The sequence below is a fragment of the Podarcis gaigeae genome (genome assembly GCF_964106915.1).
Source record: "Podarcis gaigeae genome assembly, chromosome: 17".
Taxonomy (NCBI): domain Eukaryota; kingdom Metazoa; phylum Chordata; class Lepidosauria; order Squamata; family Lacertidae; genus Podarcis; species Podarcis gaigeae.
In genome coordinates this window covers 153,019-178,467 of record NC_139694.1, presented here as the reverse complement: position 1 = coordinate 178,467, position 25,449 = coordinate 153,019, and the positions used below count along the sequence as shown (strand labels likewise).

The 25,449-nt window shown below is 46.2% G+C and overlaps 1 protein-coding gene across 1 annotated transcript in view; it reads left to right on the top strand.

Moving 5' to 3' along the window:
- CASQ2 (calsequestrin 2) overlaps positions 1-16,502 on the top strand; it is a 39,795-nt gene extending 23,293 nt beyond the window's left edge. The window contains exons 7-11 of the mRNA XM_083719474.1: positions 5,527-5,572; positions 9,443-9,497; positions 10,398-10,498; positions 10,910-10,984; positions 16,089-16,502. Coding sequence (XP_083575600.1) covers positions 5,527-5,572; positions 9,443-9,497; positions 10,398-10,498; positions 10,910-10,984; positions 16,089-16,259 — 448 coding nt within the window. The 3' untranslated portion in view covers positions 16,260-16,502. The remainder of the gene's footprint in view (positions 1-5,526; positions 5,573-9,442; positions 9,498-10,397; positions 10,499-10,909; positions 10,985-16,088) is intronic.
- The last annotated feature ends 8,947 nt before the right edge of the window (positions 16,503-25,449 follow it).

The window sequence follows — 25,449 nt, the reverse complement described above, 5'->3', positions numbered from 1 at the left end:
CCGGGAGTGTCAACCGGAAGGCCACTGGGTTGATCTGCGCCTCTACTTGGTAAGGCCCTAGCTGCTTGTGCCCTAGTTTCTTCTTGGCTAACGATCTGGCTGGAACTGCTTGTGCTGCCAACCAGACCCAGTCTCCCACCTGGATGTCCTCCCCAACCCTCCTGTGTCGATCTGCCTGCACTTTGTAAGCCTGTTTTGCCAACTCTAACTGCCTCCTGAGCTGCTCGTGGATCTCCTGCAACTCCGCTGCCACTTCCTCTGCTCCCTGTGGCTCCCCCTCCCGCACTGTGTCCAGACCCGGGAAGGTTCTGGGATGCCTCCCGTAGTTGGCAAAAAATGGGGTCACCCCCGTGGACCCGTGCTTCGTGTTGTTGTAGGCAAACTCGGCCAACGGTAGATAGTCCACCCAGGTCGATGGCTGCTGGTTCGCGTAGCATCTCAGGTACTGCTGCATGATGGCGTTGACCCTTTCCGCCTGCCCGTTAGTTTGCGGGTGTCTCGCCGACGCCAGGCTGACCTTGACGTTCAGGAATCCCATCAGCTTTTGCCAGAAGTTGGAGATGAACTGGCGCCCCCGGTCGGACAAAATAGACCGTGGTAGGCCGTGCACCTTGAACACGTGGTCTATGAACATCTTAGCGGTCTGCTCGGCCGTGGCCACCTTAGCGCACGGAATGAAGTGGGCCATCTTGGTGAACAGGTCCACTACCACGAGCACTGCCGTCTTGCCCCTTGAGCTGGGTAGATCTGTGACAAAGTCCAGGGCTACCCTCTCCCACGGTACGAACGGTGTCTGTAGCGGTTCCAACAGGCCCGCCGGCGGCTGGTGCACAGGCTTAGCCCTTTGGCAGGTGTCGCACCTATTGACATAGTCCGCGACATCCCCCCGCATCTTAGGCCACCAAAAGTCTCTGGCTACTAAGTCCACCGTCTTCTCCTTGCCGAAGTGCCCCGCGCTGGGCGCGTCGTGCAGCTGTTGCAGGACCTTCGCGCGGAGGCTGTCTCCTGGTACGTAGAGGACTCCCTTGCGTAGGAGCAGGCCGTCTCGCACTTGGAATTCGTCGCCCCTCGCCTTGCCACTGCACACCTCCTCCATCTTGGCTCGGGCGAACGAGTCCGTTTGCAGCGCGCGGCGCACCGCGTCCAGGTCTACCGTGGCTGACGCGCATGCCCACGCCTGTGGTGTGAAAATGTGCTTGGCCGCCGCCGGTGCCTCTGCCTCCAGATACTGCGGTTTTCTGGACAGCGCGTCCGCCAAGACGTTGCTGTTTCCTGGGATGTACTCAATTCTGAAGTCGAAATCTGCAAAGAACTCCGCCCAGCGGATGTGTCGCTGGTTCAGGAACCTCGCCGTGCGCCAGTACTCCAAGTTCTTATGGTCTGTGCGGACCTGCACCGTGTGCTTGGCTCCGACGAGGAAGTGCCGCCACGCCTTGAAGGCTGCATGTATGGCCAGCAACTCCCTGTCCCAAATGGTGTAGTTCTGCTCCGCTTTGCTGAGTTTTCTGGAGTAGAAAGCGCACGGCCTCCAGTCCCCCTGGTGGTCTTGCTGCAACAGAACGGCTCCCACGGCCCTGTCTGAGGCGTCCGTCTCCACTCTCATGGGCCTGCTGGGATTTACGTGCAGTAGGTTCTCTTCGGAAGCGAAGAGCTGCTTGAGCTTCTGAAAGGACTGCTCTGCCTGCTCCGTCCAGATGAACCTCTTCTTCTTGGAACTGAGGGTGTCGGTGATGGCCGCTGTCTGCATGGCGAAACCCTTGATGAACTTGCGATAAAAGTTGGCAAAACCGACAAACCTCTGTACTTCCTTCCTATTGCGTGGGCTCTTCCAATCCAGTACTGCACGTACCTTGGCACCGTCCATAGCCAGTCCCTTGTCGGACAGTTTGTAGCCCAAGAAATCCACCTCCGTCTTGTCGAACTGGCACTTCTCCAGCTTGGCGTACAGCCTGTGCTCCCGCAGCCTCTGCAGAACTTCCCTAACATCTCTCTCGTGAGCCTCCGGCGATTCCGAGAAGATTAGGATGTCATCCAGGAAACAGACGCACTTCTTGTAGAGGAGACCCGCCAAGACATGATGCATGAAGGCTTGAAAGCAGTGGGAACCATTTTTTAATCCAAAAGGCATAACTCTGTATTCATAAGTGCCCAGCGGCGTAAACATGGTTGTTTTCCACTCGTCGCCTTCCCGTACGCGAATGAGATTGTACGCTCCGCGCAGATCCAACTTGGTAAAGATGCGACCCTTCCTCACCGTCGCCAGCAGGTCATCGATCTTGGGCATAGGGAATGCTGAGGGCTTGGTCTTGAGGTTCAAGAAGCGGAAATCAACGACCAGCCTCTTTTGGGGCGTGTCCCGCTTCTTTACAAAGAACACGGGACTGCCTCCTGCCGCCTTGGACTCCCGGATGAATCCCCGCTTCAGGTTGTGATCTATGAACTCCCTGAGCTCTTGCAATTCATCCTCAGACATGGAGTACAGTTTCCCCGTCGGGAGCGTCGCCCCGGGCAGGAGGTCGATCTTGCAGTCGTAGGGTCTGTGGGGTGGCAGCTTATCCGCCTCTTTCTCGCAGAAGACCTCCAAAAACTCCTTGTATTTGTTAGGCACCGCTTGCAACATGCCCAAGTTCAGCTGTGGTCCATCCTCGTGCCCCTCATCTTCCAAGTCCGCCAGGATGCAGTGTTCTGCGCAGTAAGAGGAGCCGAAGGTCAGTTGCCGCTGGTACCAAGCTAATGCCGGGCTGTGCCTATCCAGCCAACTCATTCCCAACACTATGGGCGTGTCTGACAGGCGGGTGACGTTGAAGCTGATGACCTCACGGTGGTTTCCAATGCGCATCACCATTGGCGGCGTCTGCTGTAGCACTTGCCCTCCCAGTAGCTCCCTGCCGTCCACTGTGACGACTTTCAGAGGTACCGCCGCTGGCAGAAGGGCTATGCCATGTTGCTGGAGGAACTGCATGTCTATAAAATCTGCATTGCTCCCCGAGTCGACGGTGATGGGAATTTCCACAAGTAGCCCATTGGGGAGCTGAAGGGATGCGGTGAGCTGCACTACTGGTTTGGGTGGGAGGGGGTCGGTGGGCTGTAGGATCCCTGGGGATTGCTTCACTGACTTGTCTGGCTGGTCCCCAGAGACGCCATCTCCAGCCAGACAGTGGAGTTTTCCTGCTGCGACTCCCTCTGCTGAATTGCGTCTGTTACTGTCGCTGCGGCTGCAGTATGCTTGTGAAACCGCTGGGGACACTCTTTTGCCATATGCTGAGCACTGTCGCAGATGTAGCACTTCCTGGTTCCTCTAGGAGGCTTCATCTTGACTGCTCCCGGAGTTAGGGCTCCGACTGTGGAGTGAGCCTTAGCACCACCTATCTCCATCGGCTCCTCTCCCCCTCCCAGCGGAGGCATGGATCGAGCGCGCGCCGCCTCCTTGGGGAAGGGAGGCAGTCCTCTCGCTGGCGTGCGTCCCAAATGCCCTTCCTCCCTGCCCCAAGGGCGTCCTTCCAACCGAACCCCAATGGAGAGTGCCCGTTCCACCACTTCCTTGGTGGTTTGGGGTCTTCCCCCCCTTGCGATCTCATCTTTCACAGCTCCGCTCAACCCCTCCCAGAACAGGTCTCTGACGGCAGGCGATTCTTTCTCCCAGGCTAGTACATTCACCAATCCGAAAAAACGTGAATGATATTGCCTCACAGTGGCTTTACCTTGTCTTAGTCCGTGAATCTCCCTCCTAGCGATATCCACATCAATCTCAGATAAAAAACACGCATCCATCACTTTAATGAAGGCAGCCGCATTTTGGAGGGCTGGATCCTTGTCTCTCCATAGATTGCGCAGCCACGATTTTGCCTCCCCCCGCAAATGCGAAATAATAAATCCCACTTTCTCTCCCTCATTTTTAAAGTCTTTGTCAAGCAGCTGCAATGCATAAATCACATCTGCTCTGAAGTTAGGATACTCCTGCAGGTCCCCATTGAAGTGAGATACCAGGCTCCCTCCTCTGTTTCCCAGCCCAATCCCTTCTGGTCTGGTGGCCGGTAGCCTCTGTGTACTTAGCACTTCTAACCTGGTTCGCAGATCCTGGCAGGCAGCAGCTGCTTCCTGTTCTTTCTTTCTGGAAGCCGCAATTTCTGCAGTCAACTGCGTCACTGCGTTTTGCAAACTCGCTATCCTCTCTTCGGTAGTCATTTCCCTGTTTTTCGTGAGCTCGCGAAGCACCAATCTTCACCCCTCGCTGCTTTCCCGCACTCCACGAGGTTGCAAAATTGGTGAAAATGGAGAGGGGACTTACTGTCAGGACTGCCGCTAGGTCCCAGCTCACAGAGGACCAACGCCCAGTGGATATTATATACAAAAGTCTTTATTGAAGTTTAGTTTCCATTTCCAAGCTCTGGGCGCGCAGGCCCACGTCTTAACGCTAGACCGGCTAAGTCCCCTCTGACTCACTGCTCCACCCACACCAGTTTAAGATTCTAGCCCGGCTCCACCTCTTGCGCTGCTCTTTCCTGCGTTGGGTCCTTCTGCCCTCTGGGGTTCCCTCCTTCCTGGACTCCTCTGACGCGGAGCCTCCTGAGTCTTGCCCCTCCCTCCGGCGGGCTTTAGGACCTGGCTCCCTTCCCGGGCTCCCCGCTGTGCCGCGCTCCTGTACATTTGAACTTGGCGCGCGCGCCCAGCCGGTGACTTTCCTTCTGACCGTTTCCCCGCTTCCTGATGTGGGTGTTGCCAAACCTGACTCCTCTCCTCCCTCTGGTGGTGAGGACACTGGTCCCGACTCCTGGGACTCCCCCTCCCCACTGCGCTCTGGTGGAGACGCTGGCCCTGATCTCCAGCTGCTGTTCAGGGACTCCCCGCTGGCCCCTCCCTCTTGAGGTTTCTCCCTTGGAATCTCCCTTGCTCTGGCCACCGGCGCTCCCTTCTGTGAGTCCTCCGATTCGCTAGAGAGGCTTGTGGAATAACTCTGGCCACTGTCACTGCCTGCGCCCCCCTCGTACTCCTCCTCCTCACTCTCCATTTGCTCCCCCTCCTGTGTCTCTCCTTCTGAACCCCTGACACATACGCTTCAGGTTAAATACGCTTCAGGTTACAGACTCCGCTAACCCAGAAATAGTACCTCGGGTTAAGAACTTTGCTTCAGGAAGAGAACAGAAATCGTGCGGCAGCAGCAGCAGAAGGCCCCATTAGCTAAAGTGGTACCTCAGGTTAAGAACAATTTCAGGTTAAGAACGGACCTCCAGAACGAATTAAGTTCTTAACCCAAGGTACCTGATATGTAGTGCCCGGATAGGGTCTATTCCTCCTTGCTCCCATGTTGTTGCTGTTTGTGTTAATGGAAATTGCTGATGCTCCCGTATGGTTTGGAATCAGACTTACTGCAGGTGTAAAAAAAAATGGACCACTGTGTCAATCTGGTTTATGCCTGCCAGTGGAAGTTCCTGTCTTCTGAGTCTACTTTTGTTATACAGAATCTTACAATCATAATCACCATACAGATTCACCCATAAAACTGAGGTCTCTATTCTTTCTTTTCAGAGCCACACTGCGCAAGCTGCGCCCAGAAGATATGTTTGAGACCTGGGTAAGTGAAACAAATTGGGAGCACTGGGAGCTGTAGGGATGGGGATATTTCCATGAGAAAGTATCTAGTCTAGCTGCATTGTCAAGCACGCCCGTAAAGAAGACTCAGAATGCAAAGTATATGGTAAAATTGTTATGCTTGCTACAACCAAATCCAAGGCATCTGGGAAGGTGGATTATGTCATAAGGAAGAATCACAGCCCTCGGATCTCCTGGGCATGTTAACAGCTGCAAACCACAGCCACGCAGCAAAGAACTGGGAAGAAATTACACCCCCCCCCACTTGCTACTTGAAGCTTGGGTATGTGAACCTGGGACTCGTGTAGCTCTGCTATCCAGCATTCACCAGGGGGGCACCCTCAAGGACCACCCCCCTAGTCAAAGGCAGTATGCATGAAAATAGTGTACACAAATATAAGAGAAATTGTCATATGTATATATGGCAAAATGCATGCATTATAGGGGTGCCCAAACGTTTTTCAAAGAGGGCCGACCAAAGTTGAAAGTTGTTGAGCTTTTTTTAGGATTAAAGTTGTTGAGCTTTTTCTTTTTTTTTTTAGGATTAAAGTTGTTGAGCTTTTTGGAATAAACTGCCCCCCGAACGAACTTTGGACATGCCTGCATTAGGAGAAAGGCACATGTAGATGAATACAGATGACTTCAAATAATAATACTAATTCTAAACTGATGCAGAGATAGGGTGAAGCGAAATCAAGGGGGGGGGGGATTTTGAAGCACAGATAAACAAAAATGGACAGATCCATCCATTGGTAGTTGAATGGCAGCCTCTGTTCTCTAACACACTGGGAGATGCTAGGAAAATGAAGCCCGGGTTTCTTCCACTGCATCAGAGATGAGCCTTTGCCACTTGTTTAATGAGTTATCGACTTTGGAATTGTGTTTGTGCTAAGACAGTTTGAATTGTCTTGTGGGGCGAGGGGGGGGGGGTTGGAAGAAAAGAAACACACAAACCACACATTACAGTGGACTATTTTTGCTCTCATTTCAGTAGTAAATCTGCTCCAAACATCTCTAAAGCCTCGTTCTTACACTTCCCCCACCTTCCCCCAGAGATGTTTTCCACTTATTCTTTTAGCTCTTCATTTTATGGGGGTTCTGTAACTGGTGGGCTCAGAGGGGAAAGAAATTAGCATTTAGATGGATTTTTTTCCTCTTGCATTAATACCAATTGAAATTGAAAGCTGGGATTGGTGGAAGACAAGGAACATGAGGGTTTTCCATGGTATAATTCCAAGATGACATTCATTGCAGGTGCACAATAAACAACCTGACTGCCAACTCAGATGGCCTTTGCCAATATAATTTTCATTGTGCCCAGATACCCAAGGCCTTGCTGCCAACCTTGCGGCTTTTAGGAAGAAAACCATCCCAGATTTATTTATTTTTTAAAAAAAATGCTAACCTTTCTCAATTCTCTTTTCCTCTTATTAGATTTTACAGACACCCCTGCCAGAATCTTTTTGTTCCTCTCCCCCATTCCTATGCCCCAACTGTCCCCTTCAATTCTCACTTTTGGACAACACCAGAAAGAACCTTCTGTGATTGTTTGGTTGCTTTGTTTCTCATGAATTGGTCTATTGCTTTGCCTTACAAACTTTATGGGTGATCACGACCTGTACAAAACCACTTTAATGGTCCTTAATGACTTGGAGTCTCTCTACAGTCTTTGAAATGTTATACCCATCAGAATTTTGTAGAAAGGTGGGAGCTCTCTTAACTTCGTAAGCATTCCTCATACAAAGTTACAGGAGAAACATGCAATCATGCCTCCTATGTTGGCCTTTCCATCTTGCCGTATAAAGTTGGATGCATAAAAGGAGTCCTTACATGCATGCAACTGCATATACAGAAGGCTTCTTTTGTTCTTCAAATAATTGAAAACCCTGATGGTGCAGATCCCTGATGGTGTGGAAACCCAACATTTGTGTTCAGCCATACATATTTAGCTCCGAAAAGCGATGACAAACCTAGACAGCATGTTGAAAAGCAGAGACATCACCTTGCCGACAAAGGTCTGTATAGTTAAAGCTATGGTTTAAGTACAGTAGTGATGTATGGAAGTGAGAGCTGGACCATCAAGAAGGCTGATCGCCAAAGAATTGATGCTTTTGAATTCTGGTGCTGGAGGAGACTCTGGAGAGTCCCATGGACTGCAAGAAGATCCAACCTATCCATTCTGAAGGAAATCAGCCCTGAGTGCTCACTGGAAGGACAGATCATGAAGCTGAGGCTCCAAGACTTTGGCCACCTCATGAGAAGAGAAGACTCCCTGGAAAAGACCCTGATGTTGGGAAAGATGGAGGGCACAAGGAGAAGGGGACGACAGAGGACGAGGTGGTGGGACAGTGTTCTTAAAGCTACTAACATGGGTCTGACCAAACTGCAGGAGGCAGTGGAAGACAGGAGTGCATGGCCTGCTCTGGTCCAGGGGGTCACGAAGAGTCGGACACAACTAAACGACAACAATGTGGAGCAATCAGGGTTGGGCAGAGTGATTTGCTGATATTCACTATTTGATGTGTTCTTGCTTGCCATTCATACATTCACTGACCACATGATGGAGTTGTGTGAAAAAGGCTGAAGTTTTCAGTTGGGAGTTTTTGATTGCTGTGGTTTGGGCCACAGGAAAGAGCTGGTGAATTGACTAAATACAGTGTTTAGTCAACGGTTGTTCAGGTGCAGTTCAGATTAGTAACTGTGCTACATGTCTTAGACAGAATCTATGTACTCCCCAAGTCTTCTGCTTGAGTCATTATAAATAAGTGGCTTGCCATATGTGTTCTGGAACACTTTATCCCTCTGCAAGAAAAATAACTTGTGGGGGAAGAGCCTTATGGACCATGGAACCTGCCGATCAATCACAGGAATAATAATAATAATTTATTACTTATACCCTGCCCATCTGGCTGTGCCTCCCCAGCCACTCTGGACAGCTTCCAACAGAATATTAAAAACACAATCAAACATCAAAAACTTCCCTAAACAGGGCTGCCTTCAGATGTCTTCTAAAAGTCAGATAGTTGTTTATTTCTTTGACATCTGGTGGGAGGGCGTTCCACAGGGAGAGTGCTACTGCCGAGAAGGCTCTTTGCCTGGTTCCCTGTAACTTGGCTTCTCACAGGGAGGGAGCCGCCAGAAGGCCCGCGGAGCTGGACCTCAGTGTCCGGGCAGAACAATGGGGGTGGAGACATTCCTTCAGGTATACTGGACCGAGGCTGTTTAGGGCTTTAAAGGTCAGCACCAGCACTTTGAATTGTGCTCGGAAACGTACTGGGAGCCAATGTAGGTCTTTCAAGACTGGTGTTATGTGGTCTTGGCAGATGCTCCCAGTCACCAGTCTAGCTGCCGCATTCTGGATTAGTTGTAGTTTCCGGGTCACCTTCAAAGGTAGCCCCACGTAGAGTGCATTGCAGTAGTCCAAGCAGGAGATGACCAGAGCATGCACCACTCTGGTGAGACAGTCTACAATGAAGACTGGAATTCATTGTAAGGTTATCATTATTGACTGCTGTTGGACCCAAACAAGGACGACATTCTATTGGTAGGAGCCATGAGTATAAAATGCTGAATTAAATGCGGAATTAGCATGAGGCAAGTCATTTAGAACCCTTTCCAGTGTATCTCCATCTTGTGTCTGCTCATTTATTTTCAGACCCCCCACTGAACTTTGCCTAATTTTTTTGTTGATTCTGTTCATATTTATCTTTCTGTTAATTTCTAGAAACACTTCTAATCATAGATTTTTCTTGACATTCTCTGGTTGACTGATCTTCAGGTCCATCTCCCCATGCCCAGCGCACTGTTGTCCCTAACTTTCAGCTCACCAATCCCATATTTCTTGTGTCCACAGGAGGATGACCTCGATGGCATTCACATTGTGGCATTTGCTGAAGAAGATGACCCAGGTAAGATATCTTTCTTTGTCCACCTTTCTGGAGCTCAGAGATCAATGGGAATTACAACATATCCCTTCCTACGTGCAAGAACACAAGAGAGCAGATCATGGAATAAAACCATTTGCTTGGATATCTCTAACCCTCCTATGTCTGTAGGATTCATACTTGGTCAGTGATACTTTTCTACTCACCCTGGGGACAAAGCAAAGGCAGCAGTAATTTGCTCCCTCATGCTTTGGCTGTGTTTGAACTGCACAAATGTGAAGTAATTTACTGCTGACGTAAATGCAAGAACAAGTTACCACTGTTTGAAAGAATTGTTGTGAACACACCTTTCCTTTATGTGAGAGTGTGTAAATCTATCGGAGACTACAGTTCTTGCATTTCATGGCTACGAACAGTGCAAATATGTTGCTTCATTTCAATATTATTATTAGTGTACAGCTTTTCCTGAGTTGCAAAACTACCTCAGGGATTTGGAGGAAGGGGGCCAGTGATATCAGAGGCACCAGCTAATCTGCACTTTGTACAGCCAGCTCCGGCTGCTCACAGGAAGCCTTCCCCCGCAGCTCAGCTCCCTTGTTTCCGGGGGCTTCCAACATGGCTTTGTTGCTCCAGGAATGTTTTGTTTACATGCCATCTAAGTCATGAGGCGGGTTCTTCATGCAGAGGAGAAGATGGGCAAAGAAACGAAGAGATTATTGGGCTACTTCCCATGTCCAGAACAGAAAGGACAGTTGAATGGCAATGAGAAATGCAGAGGGCCAATATTTTTTATTTATTCTCTTCTGCCACTGGCAGGGTTGCTTGGGACATCCTGTTCTCACCCTGAGGACGACGACTATGATAGCTTAGTGGATTCTTCTGACATCTATGCATGAGAGGAACTTAAACCGTATTTCTTTTCAGATGGCTTTGAATTCCTGGAAATTGTCAAGCAGGTTGCTAAAGACAATACCGACAACCCTGAATTGAGCATTGTGTGGATTGACCCAGACGACTTTCCTCTGGTGAGTACGATGGCCTGGCGTTATTGTCATTTTGTTGTAATTTTCCCAGTGCTCCAGATAGATTCATAAGCACCCTCCTATCTACTTCTTCAATGGCAAATCTCCTAGAGATGAACTCTGGCACAGAAAGTACCATTCTGCCAGCTGTACTTGGCTCAAAGTAACCCTTACTTTCGGGAATGTGTTGGTGGAGACAAAGGAGGAAAGGGGAAGAAAATATTGAATGAGAAATGGAGAACAACAGCCCAAGTCTTACAAAAATAACACACACATTTGGATGGCAACCTTTCTTTCCCTCTAGTCTCCCCCTTGTCAGGCCCCATTATTTATTTGGGTGGACTTGGATTTGTGCACCACTTAATAAATCACCATATTTATATGAAATGCTTCCCTTTTCTTTTGCCCCTACAGCTCATTGTGTACTGGGAAAAGACCTTCAAGATTGACCTATTCAAGCCACAGATTGGTGTGGTCAATGTCACAGATGTGAGTATCAGCAAGTTCACGTACCTGGTAGCTTTAGGTTCAAGGAAGAGACAAACTGACATGGGGCCTGTCCAAAGTCCAAAAACTGGATTTCTTCGTTTGGCGCACCCATACTCTTCTCTTCTTCCAGGTATCCCACTGCAGTATACTTCTAGGAAGTCCTCTGCCAACTTAAGTCTTGCTTATTTCAGAGACAGAACTAGAGTTGCGTGCTGAGAATGATCATATACATATTCAGACTCAGGAGTGGTGTCCTGCTTATGGTTGTGGTGGCGCCAACCCTGATCCATCGTAGACAGCTTGGAAGTCAGTTCAGTAGCAAGTGGAGGGAGGAGGAAAGCCTGCTAATTCCCAGTTATGGCATCTTTCCTTTGATTCATGAAGTCAATAAAGTGGTACAAAAATTCAGATACAGTTGTACCTCGGCTCCTGTACGCCTTGGGAGTTGAACGTTTTGGCTCCCGAACCATCAGAAACTTGGAGTGTTTCGGTTTTCAAACATTCTTTCAGAAGACGAATGTCTGATGGGGCTTCTGCGGCTTCTGATTGGCTGCAGGAGCTTCATGCAGCCAATCAGAAGCCGTGCTTTGGAAGTCAAACTTCAGAATAAGTTAGACAAGATTCTTGCCTTGCGTAATTGATTCTAAGAGCTAAATGTGAGCTTTGAAATCTCTTAAGGACAGAAATAAAACTGGCTGAATATTGTAAAATATTCTGTATTGCAGTCAGCCTCTGCCCCTTAGAGAAGCACCAGCAGTGAGATTAGCAAACTGCCCATAGGTGGTTCCCCGGTTCAAGTGGAAGACATGAGGGAGGCACAGAAAGCTCAGTGCTGTCATGAGTATGCATGCAGCCTGAAGAGGAGCAGCCCAGAAAAAGCGTTATCTGCTCGATTCTGTCAATTGCTCTTAATTTGAAAAGCAAACATTTATTTCAGCAATTTGGCAGAGCACTGTTCTGTCAGGAGTCAGATATCTTGTTCAAACTATTATAACTGATTATAGGAACCACCAAACTAGAGAGGGCAGTCTTGTATTTCTGTTTGCAAATCGTGTTCTTACACCTGATAAATTTTTACAAGCATTTTGTTTTCCCAACCATCTTCCACACTTCATACTGGAGGCCGTCTGCTCCCAGATCCAGATACAATGATAAACTGACTCCATATGGCACTTACATTTATACCTTTTATCGTTTCCCTCCTTTTTTAAAAAAATATATTTTTATTAAGATTTTTAAACATATATGCAAATATAATGAACAATAACATAGTTTCTTAACTTCTTTGGACTCCCTCACGTCTCCCGCTCCCACTTGCATCATTGTCAATTCTTGCCTGTAATTTATCATCTTGTTTACATTCTTATGTCGCATTCATTTAGAATATAATCTAATAATTCTCCCAAAGGTTTATGATTTTTCCTCAATCTCACTTATCATCCTAGTTGCATCTAATTTAGTGGTGGTCAATTATTTATGATCTAGCCTCCATATTAACATTCAACCAAATTACAGTGCTTTTTTAAATAAATCTTAAATTTCTTCCAATCTTCTTCAACCTTCTCTTCTCCCAGGTCTCGGATTCTGCCGGTCATCTCGGCTAGTTACATATAGTCTATCAGTTGCATCTGCCACTCTTCCAATGTGGGTAGATCTTGAGTTTTCCAGTGCTTAGCGATGAGTAGCCTTGCTGCCGTTGTTGCATACATAAAAAATGTTCGGTCCTTCTTTAACACCTTCTGGCCGACAATACCCAAAAGGAAGGCCTCTGGTTTCTTAGTGAAGGTATACTTAAATACCTTTTTCAGCTCATTATATATCATTTCCCAGAAGGCCTTTACTCTAGGGCAGGTCCACCAGAGGTGAAAGAATGTTCCATCATTTTCTTTACATTTCCAACATTTATTATCAGACAAATGGTATATTTTGGCAAGTTTAACTGGGGTCATGTACCATCTATATATCATTTTCATTACATTTTCCTTCAAGGCATTACATGCAGTGAAGTTCAGCCCGTTGGTCCACAACCTTTCCCAGTCCTCAAACATGATATTATGCCCAATGTCCTGTGCCCACTTTATCATAGCCGATTTAACCATTTCATCTTGTGTATTCCATTTTAACAGCAAGTTATACATTCTTGAAAGTACCTTAGTCTTAGGTTCTAACAGTTCTGTTTCCAATTTCGATTTCTCCACCTGGAACCCTAACTTTTTGTCATTTTTAAAAACTTCATTAATCTGAGCGTAGTGTAACCAGTCTCGCACTTTATCCTTCATTTTCTCCAAACTCTGCAATTTCCAATTGTCTCCATCTTTTTCTAATATTTCCCAATATTTTGGCCATTTGGCCTCCATATTGGGTCTTTTTCGGGCCTTGGCTTCCAGCGGTGAAAGCCACCTTGGAGTTTTGTTTTCCAATAAGTCTTTATATTTTGTCCAGACATTAAACACTGCTTTTCTGATAATATGGTTCTTAAAGGCCTTATTGATCTTAACCTTGTCATACCATAAGTATGCATGCCAACCAAAAGCATTGTTAAAGCCTTCCAGATCCAGTACATCAGTGTCTTCGAGAAGTAGCCAATCTTTTAGCCAGCAAAAACCTGCGGCCTCATAGTATAGCTTTAGGTCTGGCAGGGCAAAGCCCCCTCTTTCTTTCGCATCAGTTAATATCTTAAACTTAATTCTGGGCTTTTTGCCCTGCCAGACAAACTTAGAGATGTCTCTCTGCCACTTCCGGAAGCACTCCGTCTTGTCCACAATCTGTAGTGTTTGGAACAAAAACAACATTTTTGGCAGTACATTCATCTTGATAGCAGCAATTCGGCCTAGCAAAGAAAGTTTCAATTTTGTCCAACTATCTAAGTCTCTCTTAATTTCTGACCAACATTTTTCATAATTGTCCTTAAATAGACTCAGATTTTTTGCTGTTATGTTTACCCCTAGGTACTTTACTTTTTTAACCACATTTAATTCTGTCTCTCTCTGAAACCGTTCTGACTCTGTATCTGTCAAATTTTTTTCCAATACCTTGGTTTTCTGTTTGTTTAATTTAAATCCCGCCACCCGACCAAAATCTTGAATCAATTGTAATACTCTTTTCATGACCCTCCTTTTTTATTCCATGTTTCCCATACTCCTTTCTGTTACTAATTTATTCATAACAGAACCTTCATGCTAAGGTCCCAGAGCAGGTGACAGCATTAAAAACAATATTAAAACAACTTACAACCCTTCTCTTGCTGATAGTGGTTTTTATTGGGAGTCCTTGGTAGCACCTCACAGAACTGCAGAACTGGAAGGGATCCGCGGCAATGTTAAAATCTCCACTAATGTAGAATAGAACTTGCCAACTGTCACTTGTTAAAAACAGTTCATCCTGTTCTGGGATGCTGAGGGAATGACTCGGATGCACTCCTGTTTACAAAGAAATAAAAAAATCTGGGATGTAGTTTGGTTTGAGAATTATGGTTATTATTATTATTTTACTGGAGCCAACTTTGTCTGGCAGGTAAACCTTTCAGGAGGTGTTAAAAATAATGAGGTAAAGTGTGGGTTGCTTGAAATCTTGTCTATAGATGGAATTGAGACAAAGGTGAACTTTTTGTTGTCTGGTTTGTTTGTGGATTGAGATTTGAAAAGGGTAGCTCAGGGATCCAGATGGTGGGGGTGCTTGCAGAGATGAGAAGCAGCATACAGGAAGAGCTGAAGAACTCTAGCCTGGTGCAGGAGGAAAAAGCTAGGGCTGCAAGCCGACAGAAGAGCCTAAGAACTTTCCACTGAAATAATCTTACTTAAAAGAATTTGAGGAAATGAAAAAGAGTTTTAGATAGGACTAGGAGGATGTATTTATCCTGTTTTATTTCCCTTGCCCTTTGGGGAATGTTTTAGGTGCACAAAAGGTAAAGGACCCCTGGCAGTTAAGTCCAGTCACAAATGACTGTGGGGTTGTGGCGCTCATCTCGCTTTACAGGCCGTGGGAGCCGACGTTTGTCTGAAGACAGCTTCCGGGTCATGTGGCCAGAGGACTAAACTGCTTCTGGCAAAACCGGAGCAGTGCACGGAAGATTGTTTCATGGAGGCTGTCAGGGGGGTTAAATGAAGAATTTCCACCTGGGGACAGTGGGAAAGTCTGGGGAAGGGGCGAGCAAACAAGTGTGGTGAGGTGCTCACATGGGCAGGGGTGTGGCTGGGATCCTGTGACAACTACAAAAAGGAATGTGGTGCGGAGGGAAATTCAACTTTTATTTCTATTCATTGTAACTTTCTATGTATGTATTGCTATGTATTGTTCCATGCACATCTAAGACGGCTGATTCTGCAAATACTTATCATAGCAAAGGTCCAGTGAGGATGAACTGGGCTTAATTCAGAACAGTTTAAGGGCCAGTGCTTAGAGCAAAAGCAGTGCAAGGGGGAGGAGTCATAGAATCGTAGAATTGTAGAGCTGGAAGGAATCTCAAGGGTTATCTAGTCCAACCCCCTGCAAGGCAGGAATCTCAGCTCAAGCATCTATGACAGATGGCCAAAAGGAAAGTTGGACTCTCACTGCCTACCCTTCCCACAACCTCCTTTAAGCACTTTTCTCCCTCAGCTGAGGAGAAAACACCTACAGGAATTGGAAGGTGGTGCGCCGTGGTCTAAACCACAGAGCCTAGGCTTGCTGATCAGAAGGTCAGCGGCTCGAATCCCTGCAATGACGGGGTGAGCTCCCATTGCTCGGTCCCTGCTCCTGCCAACCTAGCAGTTCGAAAGCACGTCAAGGGCAAGTAAATAAATAGGTATCGCTCCAGCGGGAAGGTAAACGGCGTTTCCGTGCGCTGCTATGATTCGCCAGAAGCGGCTTAATCATGCTGGCCACATGACCTGGAGACTGTCTGTGGACAAACACCGGCTGACTTGGCCACTAAAGTGAGATGAGCTCCAAAACCCCAGTCATCCACGACTGGACCTAATAGTCAGGGGTCCCTTTACCTTTTAACACCTCTCATTATACACATAATTGGGCAGATCAGGATTTAAATGTTTAGTTTGGCCCAATCTCCTGCTATTTTACATGAAGCAAATCTTCATTTTTCTTTCTATACTGCCTTTTCTTTTAGGCTGATAGTGTCTGGATGGATATCAGAGATGATGATGACCTCCCAACAGCTGAGGAATTGGAAGATTGGATAGAGGATGTACTTTCTGGGAAGATAAATACTGAAGACGATGATGTTGATGAAGATGATGAAGATGAAGATGATGATGACGACGACGATGACGACGACTAGGTTATGGCACTTTGAAAGCATCCGGACATTAAATTTATATTCCACAAGATGTTATGCCTCCCAGTGTTCTCCCTTAAAGGGAAGACATTTGTATTTAGGACTTCCAAAGTCTGTTTCTAAGGGTCACTGAAGGCTTGCTGCCTTGTTTTCTTTCCTTTGTACCCATCTCCAACATATTTCCTATTTTAACTTCCAAAAGCTGTTTCCCAAGCATAAGACAATAAAAAAGGTGACTGCATGGCATTTTTGCTCTCTGCAGATCTGTTTATTTCTAATAGCAGCAGAAAAAAGCATGGAATTATCCCAGTGGCAAGAAGGATAATTATTTACAAGGGGCTGAGAGCTTCTTGGATTATTGCAAAAAGATCTTAATGTTTTGGGTTGAGCTTTGCTCAACTTGTATTTTTAAAACAAGGTCTCAGGGTGAACCCAAGGAGAATAATCAAGCAGACTTTGTAGGATACCTTTTTAAGAAACCACTGCTATGGCCCCCTTAGGTAAAGGTAAAGGGATCCCTGACCATTAGATCCAGTCGTGACCGACTCTGGGGTTGTGGCACTCATCTCGCTTTATTGGCTGAGGGAGCCGGCGTACAGCTTCCAGGTCATGTGGCCAGCAGGACTAAGCCGCTTCTGGCGAACCAGAGCAGCACACAGAAACACTGTTTACCTTCCTTACCTATTTATCTACTTGCACTTTGACGTGCTTTTGAACTGCTAGGTTGGCAGGAGCTGGGACCGAGCAACAGGAGCTGACTCCATTGCGGGGATTCGAACTGCTGACCTTCTGATCGGCAAGCCCAAGAGGCTCTGTGGTTTAACCCACAGCACCACCCGCGTCCCCCTTACTTCATTGTAATTCTCCTGATTAGAATGATCAGGCTATTTACCCTGTATTGTTAGTATTATCAGTTATGCCGTTATCTGTATTGTTAGCTGTACCGAGCCAACTACAGATTAAAACGAAGCTCTGAAAATTTAAAAAGCAGCTTTGTCTACTAACTAAGCATAAGATGAGTTAAAGTAAGTGAAGAATGAATAAGAGACACATAAGAGGGGATAAAGTTGTTGTGCTTAGATGCAAAGCTATGCACCTTGTTTTTCCTAATAAATCTATAAGCCTGATTCTCACTGCATAGACAGTGCATGGAAAGGAGAGCCCAAAACATTATGGCACCTGAGGCAAACCACAAAATGGCACCTTCTGCCAGGGAAAAAGTGGTGGTGAATAGCTTCCAGTGGCGCAGCGTGGGTTGTCAGCACCCGGGGCAAGGCAAGTAATTTGCCCCCCCAACCTGTGGATTTGCGCCCCCTAACCCTAACCCCCAGATGTTGCGCCCAGTGCGGCCGGCCCCCCCTGCACCCCCCACGCTACGCCACTGATAGCTTCATCAAGACAAAGGGGGAATAAAGATCTACATTGGAAGAGATGAGCAACACCTCCTATTCACCAAGAGGCAGAATGCGGATCTGTGTGCTGCCAAGGAGATAGCAGACCCAGCCTTCGAGGAGTGTGCCACAGTTGTCGCTGCCACCAGAGGCGCCAACTTACGAAGCACGTGGCGTCACATCACAATGTCAGAAGCAGCTGGGGCCTGTTTCCACGGCAGCCACAGGAGGCAGTGGCCCTGGAAGCCTCTCCACGCTCAGCCTCCTCCACCCCTGATGGCTTGGAACATTGGGGAGGCCCAACATTGTCACGGGCGTCCCAAGATGGCACCCCTGACTGCCATCATGGCGGCGGCAGCAGGTTGTGCATTCCTTGGAGGATTTATCTGTTGCCCATGTGGATTTGGCCACCTGAAGCGGTCACTTCCTCTTGCCTCATGCGTGAGCCGGCTCTGGTTTTGCTCCTCCACCAAGATCGGAAAATATACTGGGCTCCCTGCGAGCTAGGAACCTTTGGCACGGGCAGGAGTCCCCTGGCTCCGTTGGGGACTTTTCCCATAAGGTTCCTAGTGAAGCAGGTGGGAGTGACCTCCATTCTGATCTTGGTGGGGGAGTGAAAAGATGCAAGTCTCCCTCCCCTTCATGGCCTTCAGAGCCACTCCTGCAGTTCATTATGGAAAAACAAGATTCCAGCTTTCTGATCCTGAACCTATTAAAAAGGACTGAACTTACAATGTGGTTGTGCAGAACAATTGAAAAAGACAAGGGGGGGGGGGAACCCACCTGTGTGGGTGAATTTACAGGCAATACAATACTGATTTAAGGTGTCTTCCTTATAGCAATCCTGTCCTTTTGAGGCCCATGGGGCATGATGCCCTTTATTTGCCCCCTCCCCAAAACCACATTGATTGTTGACTGCCATCACCTTTTAATATCATTTGCTGCTGACAAACATAGCAACCCCGCAGTACTGTAAACAGCCTGAAGTATGAGGCAGTATAAAAGTTAAATAAATAAAAAATAACAGGGGGCTAAGCTAGACAATACTCTGCAAGATGCAAACTCAGTTTCTCAATGCTGCTTTTTCGTACTGACTTGCTGCTATGGAGGGCTGGGATTCTGATTCTAACAGCCTTTTGCTGTTGCAATTTGATTGCTCCAAACTGAACGTAACATCGCACCATAAAATGCAGGAAGGAAAAGCTTTTGGGCGTCGACCAGGGGAGTGACTGAGAGGGTGCTGAAAGACTGGCCGGCATTTATCTTGGCCAGAAATGTTAGTGTGCTCAGGTTACTGCCCTTTCCTGGTAAATAAGAGAGATAGCCTAAGGGGGGATCAGTCTCTCCCAAGCACATGGTGTGACACTGCAATATGCAGCATTTCAGCAATTCTCATATTAATTGCCCATAGAACACATGGAGAAATTAAGGGAGTCTTTTCTACCCACCCCAAAGCTACCCTTGAAGAAAACCACTGCAGCTATGATCTGCTCTTCTGAAATCTGGTAGTGTCCATGGCTCAGAAGGCACAGGTTTCATCAAATTGTCTCCAAAATTAAATGATAAATGTTTCTTTTTTTCTTAAAAGAAAAAAAAAAGTTGAAGGTGTTCAGTCCCAAAACCCCTGGACATGTTTGCTCATTACTTGTCAGGCTCAATCCACTCTGGAGGAACTGCTATGCTAAACGGGGCGAGGGATTGACAGCTGCATTTTTTATTTCCCATTATAGTGAATGAGGTGAAACAACTTCATTTTTTTACAAAACCGCTTTGGACCCAAACATGAGTCAGATTGGACAGACTTCAAACAGTTGGTTTCCAAAGTGATGGATACAGACCCAATGTTGTGGCTGGTTTAACACCCCAAATAAGGAGAGTGATCAAAGATCCATTTTATACCTCACCCAGAGCACTGCACAAGGAAAGTAAAACTAAACGCCAGAGGAAGAATTCAGCACAAACATTTCTACTTGTCTGATGGAACAAGCAGGGGCGGAGGAAGGGGGGTGCGGTGGGGGAGGTCCACTGGCCCTGCCCCTGGGCGAAGGGCATGCACGCCGCTCCAGGAGCCCCATCGGTTTGCTCCACCGCTGAGAACAAGCTGCGCTCTCCTCCCTCTGTGTGCTGTTCTAGGGGGGTTTCCTTCTGACACCCCCCAAGCCAACTGCAGGGACGCAGGAGGAGGTGTGGATGAAGTCCTGTTGCAGTAGCAGAAGTCCTTGTGCAGGCTTCTGCTAGCAGGTCCCATTAGCTCAATCCTGCCCCAATAATTTGCACAAGTGCAGCACTTGTGCACTCCTCTAATCTCTCTCGCGCAATTGTTCATGGAACAGCAATAACAGCTACTTTGCTTTTGCTGTTTGTTGAGCCCAGCACAACACTAACTTTCCAGAAGGAAAACAAGCTCCATCTACTGAATCAAAGGAAATGCCAACGCCACAAACATTAAAATTTCCAATTCTGGTTTATTTCAAATTAACTGTACAAATATGCAAAGTGTAAAAGGGTTTCAATTTTAAAAACAGCTATCAAGAACCAGTTTCATTAGAAACACTTGTTCATGTTTGACACACAGTACATTCAGTGTTACAGGCAATTAGGAATTCCACTTAATTTACTTCAATCCACAATTAGAAAACAAAAAAAGGGAAGAAGATCACACCGTGTATATATATTTGACATTAAAGTTACGTGTGCAGAGAAGCTGTCTTAAAAAAAATACCAGGGACAAATAGACTGTCATACTTAATACAATTTGTACAGAAAAAAGTTGTCAGGCTGAAGAGTGCACAGTGATCGAGGAAGGGGGGGGAGGGTTCAGCAGAAAATACCTACTCCCAATACACAATAATGCTGGATTAAATTAGGTAACATCAGGCACTGAGGAGAATTACAATACTTCACAGTTAGGTCTGTGTGAGCAGCGGACCAGAGCAGCCAAGAGAGTCAAGTGAGGTTTCCACATGTGTGTTGTAGTTGGGGAAAAGCTGGTGGCCTCACCTCAAAACATCTTGAGAAGCTTACATTGTCTGCCTCCCCCCCCCCCCCCCGGGGACTGGTCAGCATCAGCAAAGTGAGTTTTTGGTTACCACAGCAGCCAGTGTGTTTGAGCATACTTTAAGAACCCCCGTATCTGACCCACATCTGATAATTGCTATTTTATGAACGAAATGGATAGGCTTATGGCATGACATTATTCACACCACTAGTTGCTGCTTGATAATTTGGTGTAATTTGTGAAATCGGTGACTGTGTGTTAACGACTGCCAGTTAAGCAGCATATTAATGGAGTTGATCCCATCATTTCAAAGCCATTGTTTCTTATGCCATTAATGTAAATGACGAGCCTCAAAGAGGCTGGTGGTTGGGTGTGAAGTCTAACTTCCATGAAAGGGAACTCATAGAGTCTTTTGTGACAGGGAAACCTGAAACCACCAAGGGACATGCATGCAGTCACCTCAGGAAGATGCAGGGCATGTTCACATGGTGGTGTGTAAACTGTTTCCAAGAAGTGCCACTAACACAGCAGAAATTGCTGTGTTGGCATATACAGCACTCTGCGTGAAGGCACCGATTCACACAGATAATGTCTGCCACAAAACATTGCTTCACTGCTGGCCACTGCTCAAGATGAGCATTTTATTGGGATTCCAGTTGTGTGTGTTTGTCCTGGTCCCAATTTTGAGTATTATTCAGAATTCATATGGCTGTTTCGCTTAAGTTAATTTCCTATACATCTCTCTTCTACAACAAGCACATGAATTGTTGCTACTCCCCAACTTGTGAGATCCTGTGGCAAAGTAGATAGGGTTGCAGCCCCAAATACAGGTGTGGTGTTTCTAAGCGGAAAGAAAGGACAGTGTGGCGAATTGCGGCAGGTGTGACGTAGAAATTAAGAAATAAATGTCAACACCATATACTTTAATATACTCCCTCCAATCTGTACATTCATTTTCCTGTCCAGGCAAACACCTTGTATGCCAAACGGACAGGATGCCAAAATTGTTTTGGGAATTCAGACTACAGTTCCCTGCTCAAAGTCAGTTTTCAGTGTCAGCTATATTTGGTTTTTCATAGGTGGGATGAGGGTGGTTACATTAATCTGTTCACACAAGAACTAACTCAGACAGAACATTTTTTTGTAACAGTTATGGACTCAGTCACATAACCCTACAAAGCAACACATAGATCTGTGGGCTCACTGGCCATGCACACCTCCCCATAGATGCATGTAATTTCCACCACATGATCTCCCCACCCCCCCAACATCCCCAATACCAAATCAGATACATGGTCAGAGAGGTCACCACAGCAGGTATAAAGACAGCCACAGAAGGAAAACACTATCAGGGGGTACAGCCCTAGATTTAACATATGAAAAGCAGCACAAGCAAATCACTGACAATGGACAGTGGTGTTCCCACACAGAAAAACAACCCATCACATTTGCTTTGTCAGCACGTATCAATGAAAGAGGGATCCAGCCTTTGGGCAGTCTGCGCTATGCAGCAGAAAGCAGGTTGTCGGCTGCAAACTGACCAGCTGGTCTTAGGTAAGAAGGCACCCAAATCACAGTGGAAGCAAAGAAGGGCCAATGTGGAATTAGCGTTGCAGCATGGAAACTGCTTACGAGTGGTCAAGGTGGTCAAGTCTTACGCAGCACTTGTAAACGACTGCATCCACGCCCACGTCAAAGAAGTGAGTGGCAGGGCCACTTCCCATGCCAAGGTTGCCATCTCCCAAGGGAAGGTAGCATGCCACCCACCAGCCCACCAGGTTCCTGGATATAGATTTTGCTGGTTTAAGGAGGAACGTGACCACACCAAAGCTCACAGTGGTAACATTACATCAGCCCAGAGTCAAAAAGCCCCAAAAGCTTTACACAATATTGAAAAACATACCAGCTACACTTATGACCAAGAATTATTTTTAAAGAAAAGGATTTTTAAGTGAAACTGGAAGAGGAGTTTTCTATTCGCTCTAGCCCTCTGGGATTCAACTGCATGAAGTTCATATTCGTAAAAACTGCATGGTTTAAATGGACATCACAAAGCAGCAATATGATAAGTCTCCCTTCCAGAAAAGCTCTGTAATTTTACGACTACTGTATTACTGTCAGTATGGCATATTTGATGTCTAAAACACACTTTTTTTTTACAAGGATCGATCACAACTTTGTTGCAACAACGTTCTTTTGGTGTTACAAACAAGGGATGGAGGCACCAAGAAAATGAGAGAGTGAAGTGATATGCCTAGTGAAACACACACTCAGCCCTGGCAGACGGAAAAAAGACAACAGGAGAGCCCCCAGCCACCCACATTCTTTCAAACTTTGCAGATCTCAAAAGAATGCAAAAGTAAATATACCCAGCAAATAAGGAGAGGTTTGTCCTCTCATCCAGGTTTAAGCAGCTAAGGTGTTAGAACAGGCAATAACTTTCAACTGAGCACATACTGGAGAGTTCCTTTCAACAACAACAAAAAGTTATAGCATTCTAAATCAGAGGGTGCAGATTAGAGCTAAAGGAAAACCCCAATTCCAAAGCAATTAACGGTTGCTTCTATTTGGTTCTTTCATACATTTTTTACATTTCACAAGCATTTGTCACCTAAGAGTACAAAAGAAGGTTAAGAATGTCAACATTTCCTGAGCAAATAACTTCCAAACTTTAGGGAACTGGAGAAGGGGGAAATATAAGGTAACTAGTGCTTGAAATAAACTCCTCTGCAGCAAGCAAGCTACAGACCTCTTTGGCTCTGAATTCACACTCACATGTCAATGTGACATTCCCTTCCAGCTAAGATGGTATCAGGCAACCCCACCCCCAACCCAAAACAGTTTAATGAAATTCATTTTTAGGAAGTGGTCACCCAGCTTCAGCAGTTTCCATAAAATGGGTTTGTAGCAATGAAGACACCAGACAGGGCTGTCATTTCCTTCATTAAAAACCATTAGGTGTGTTCGAATTTAAAGAGACAGAAAGCACTACCGCTCCTTAAATAAAAAAAACACAAGCTAAACTGATTAGCATGACACTCAGCTGAAGAAGTGGAAGCACAAAATCAATCTTATTAAGAAGAAATCTCATTGGTGTACCCCCCTGCTGTTCCCACCCCCTTTGAATGACTTGGCTACCTCATTTAACGCCGCTGCAGAAACGGAAGAGGTTATCAAACACACATCCACAGCAGAAAGCTCTCTTTCAGCTTTGAGAAGGACAAGTGTCACAATGCATAGATGTCATTCATGGCTTGAAGCCCCAAACACGGAGTTCAAACCAAATTATTTAGCTATGGCTCCAAATTCAACTAAGGGCTTGAAGGTGTGAGTTAGGGCCTTGTTGGCTTGGGATATGAGTCTGTTCCTTCTACTCACACTCTATCATTATGCCTCGGCATGAGAAGTTTGGATCCTCTGCTATGTTTCAGCCAGCCAGGAAGTCCTCAGCTTGGCAGGGGGTTGGACTCGATGGCCCTTGTGGTCTCTTCCAACTCTATGATTCTATGAATACCACCTTCCGGCTCTGTTCAATTTAATGTGCCATCTAAGATGTTCAGATTTAGCCTCGGTCCTGTATACCTGAAGGAGCGTCTCCACCCCCATCATTCAGCCCGGACACTGAGATCCAGCGCCGAGGGCCTTCTGGCGGTTCCCTCATTGCGAGAAGTGAGGCTACAGGGAACCAGACAGAGGGCCTTCTCGGTAGTGGCGCCCGCCCTGTGGAACGCCCTCCCATCAGATGTCAAAGAGATAAAGAATTACCTGACATTCAGAAGACATCTTAAGGCAGCCCTGTTCAGGGAAGTTTTTAATATGTAATGCTGTACTGTTTTTAACACTGATTGGGAGCCGCCCAGAGTGGCTGGGGAAACTCAGCTAGCTGGGCGGGGTATAAATAATAAATTATTATTATTATTATTATTATTAGACCAAGAATTTACAGACTGATTCAAAAAGGTTTCTAAAAATTATATGCAATGTGCCACCGGCAATGTTTTTTACACAACTGTGCATGTTGGTAATACAAATCTGCAAAGATTAAGAAAAGTGTGTGCTATTTGTACAGAGCATTAACAGAGACCAAAAACCCCCACAAATGGCAGTGTGGAGTAGTATAGATCAGTAAAACCGTACTGGAAACATGCTTTAATAATTAAATAAATGTTAAGAAATTAGTAGTTATCTAACAGGTACTGTGAGGAAGAATCAAAGATTACTTGGCCGATTTGTTATTGCTAGATATAGTATTTTTACCAAAGTTTTAGAAAAAAACAGTCTGCTTCCTGATTTGAATGAAAAGTTTAGGAAAGTGTGGCAGGTAGCCTCAAATAATTAATTAACATGTTGTAGGCATTGGTGGAATGGGAAAATATACTGAGCTTGAGAGTGTGTATGCGTTTTTGAGTAAGCAAGCAAGCATTGGCCTCATTTTCTGAATTATTGGAACACCTGAAGAAGACACATGCCAAGCACTGTTAGCTACGGCTCACCATTATGAAGGATCTATCTGGAGTGAACCATTTGTGGTAGTATTATGTTTACGGGACTATGCCTTCTGTTAAGTGTTAGGTTTTATCTGATTATCTATTTGCATATCCTTAGAAAATAAACTAAGATTAGAAGAAACCCTCATCAAACAAGAGCAGCTGCCAGCAAAACCTGGAAACTAGGATGGAGTAGTACCAACAGAACCACAATGGCCAAGGAAACATGCAGGGATCCACCAAAATGGAGCTGTGAAATAACCAGAATGATAGCCAAGTTGCCCCCACTCCTCTTCCCCGAGTTTTCCACACACTGG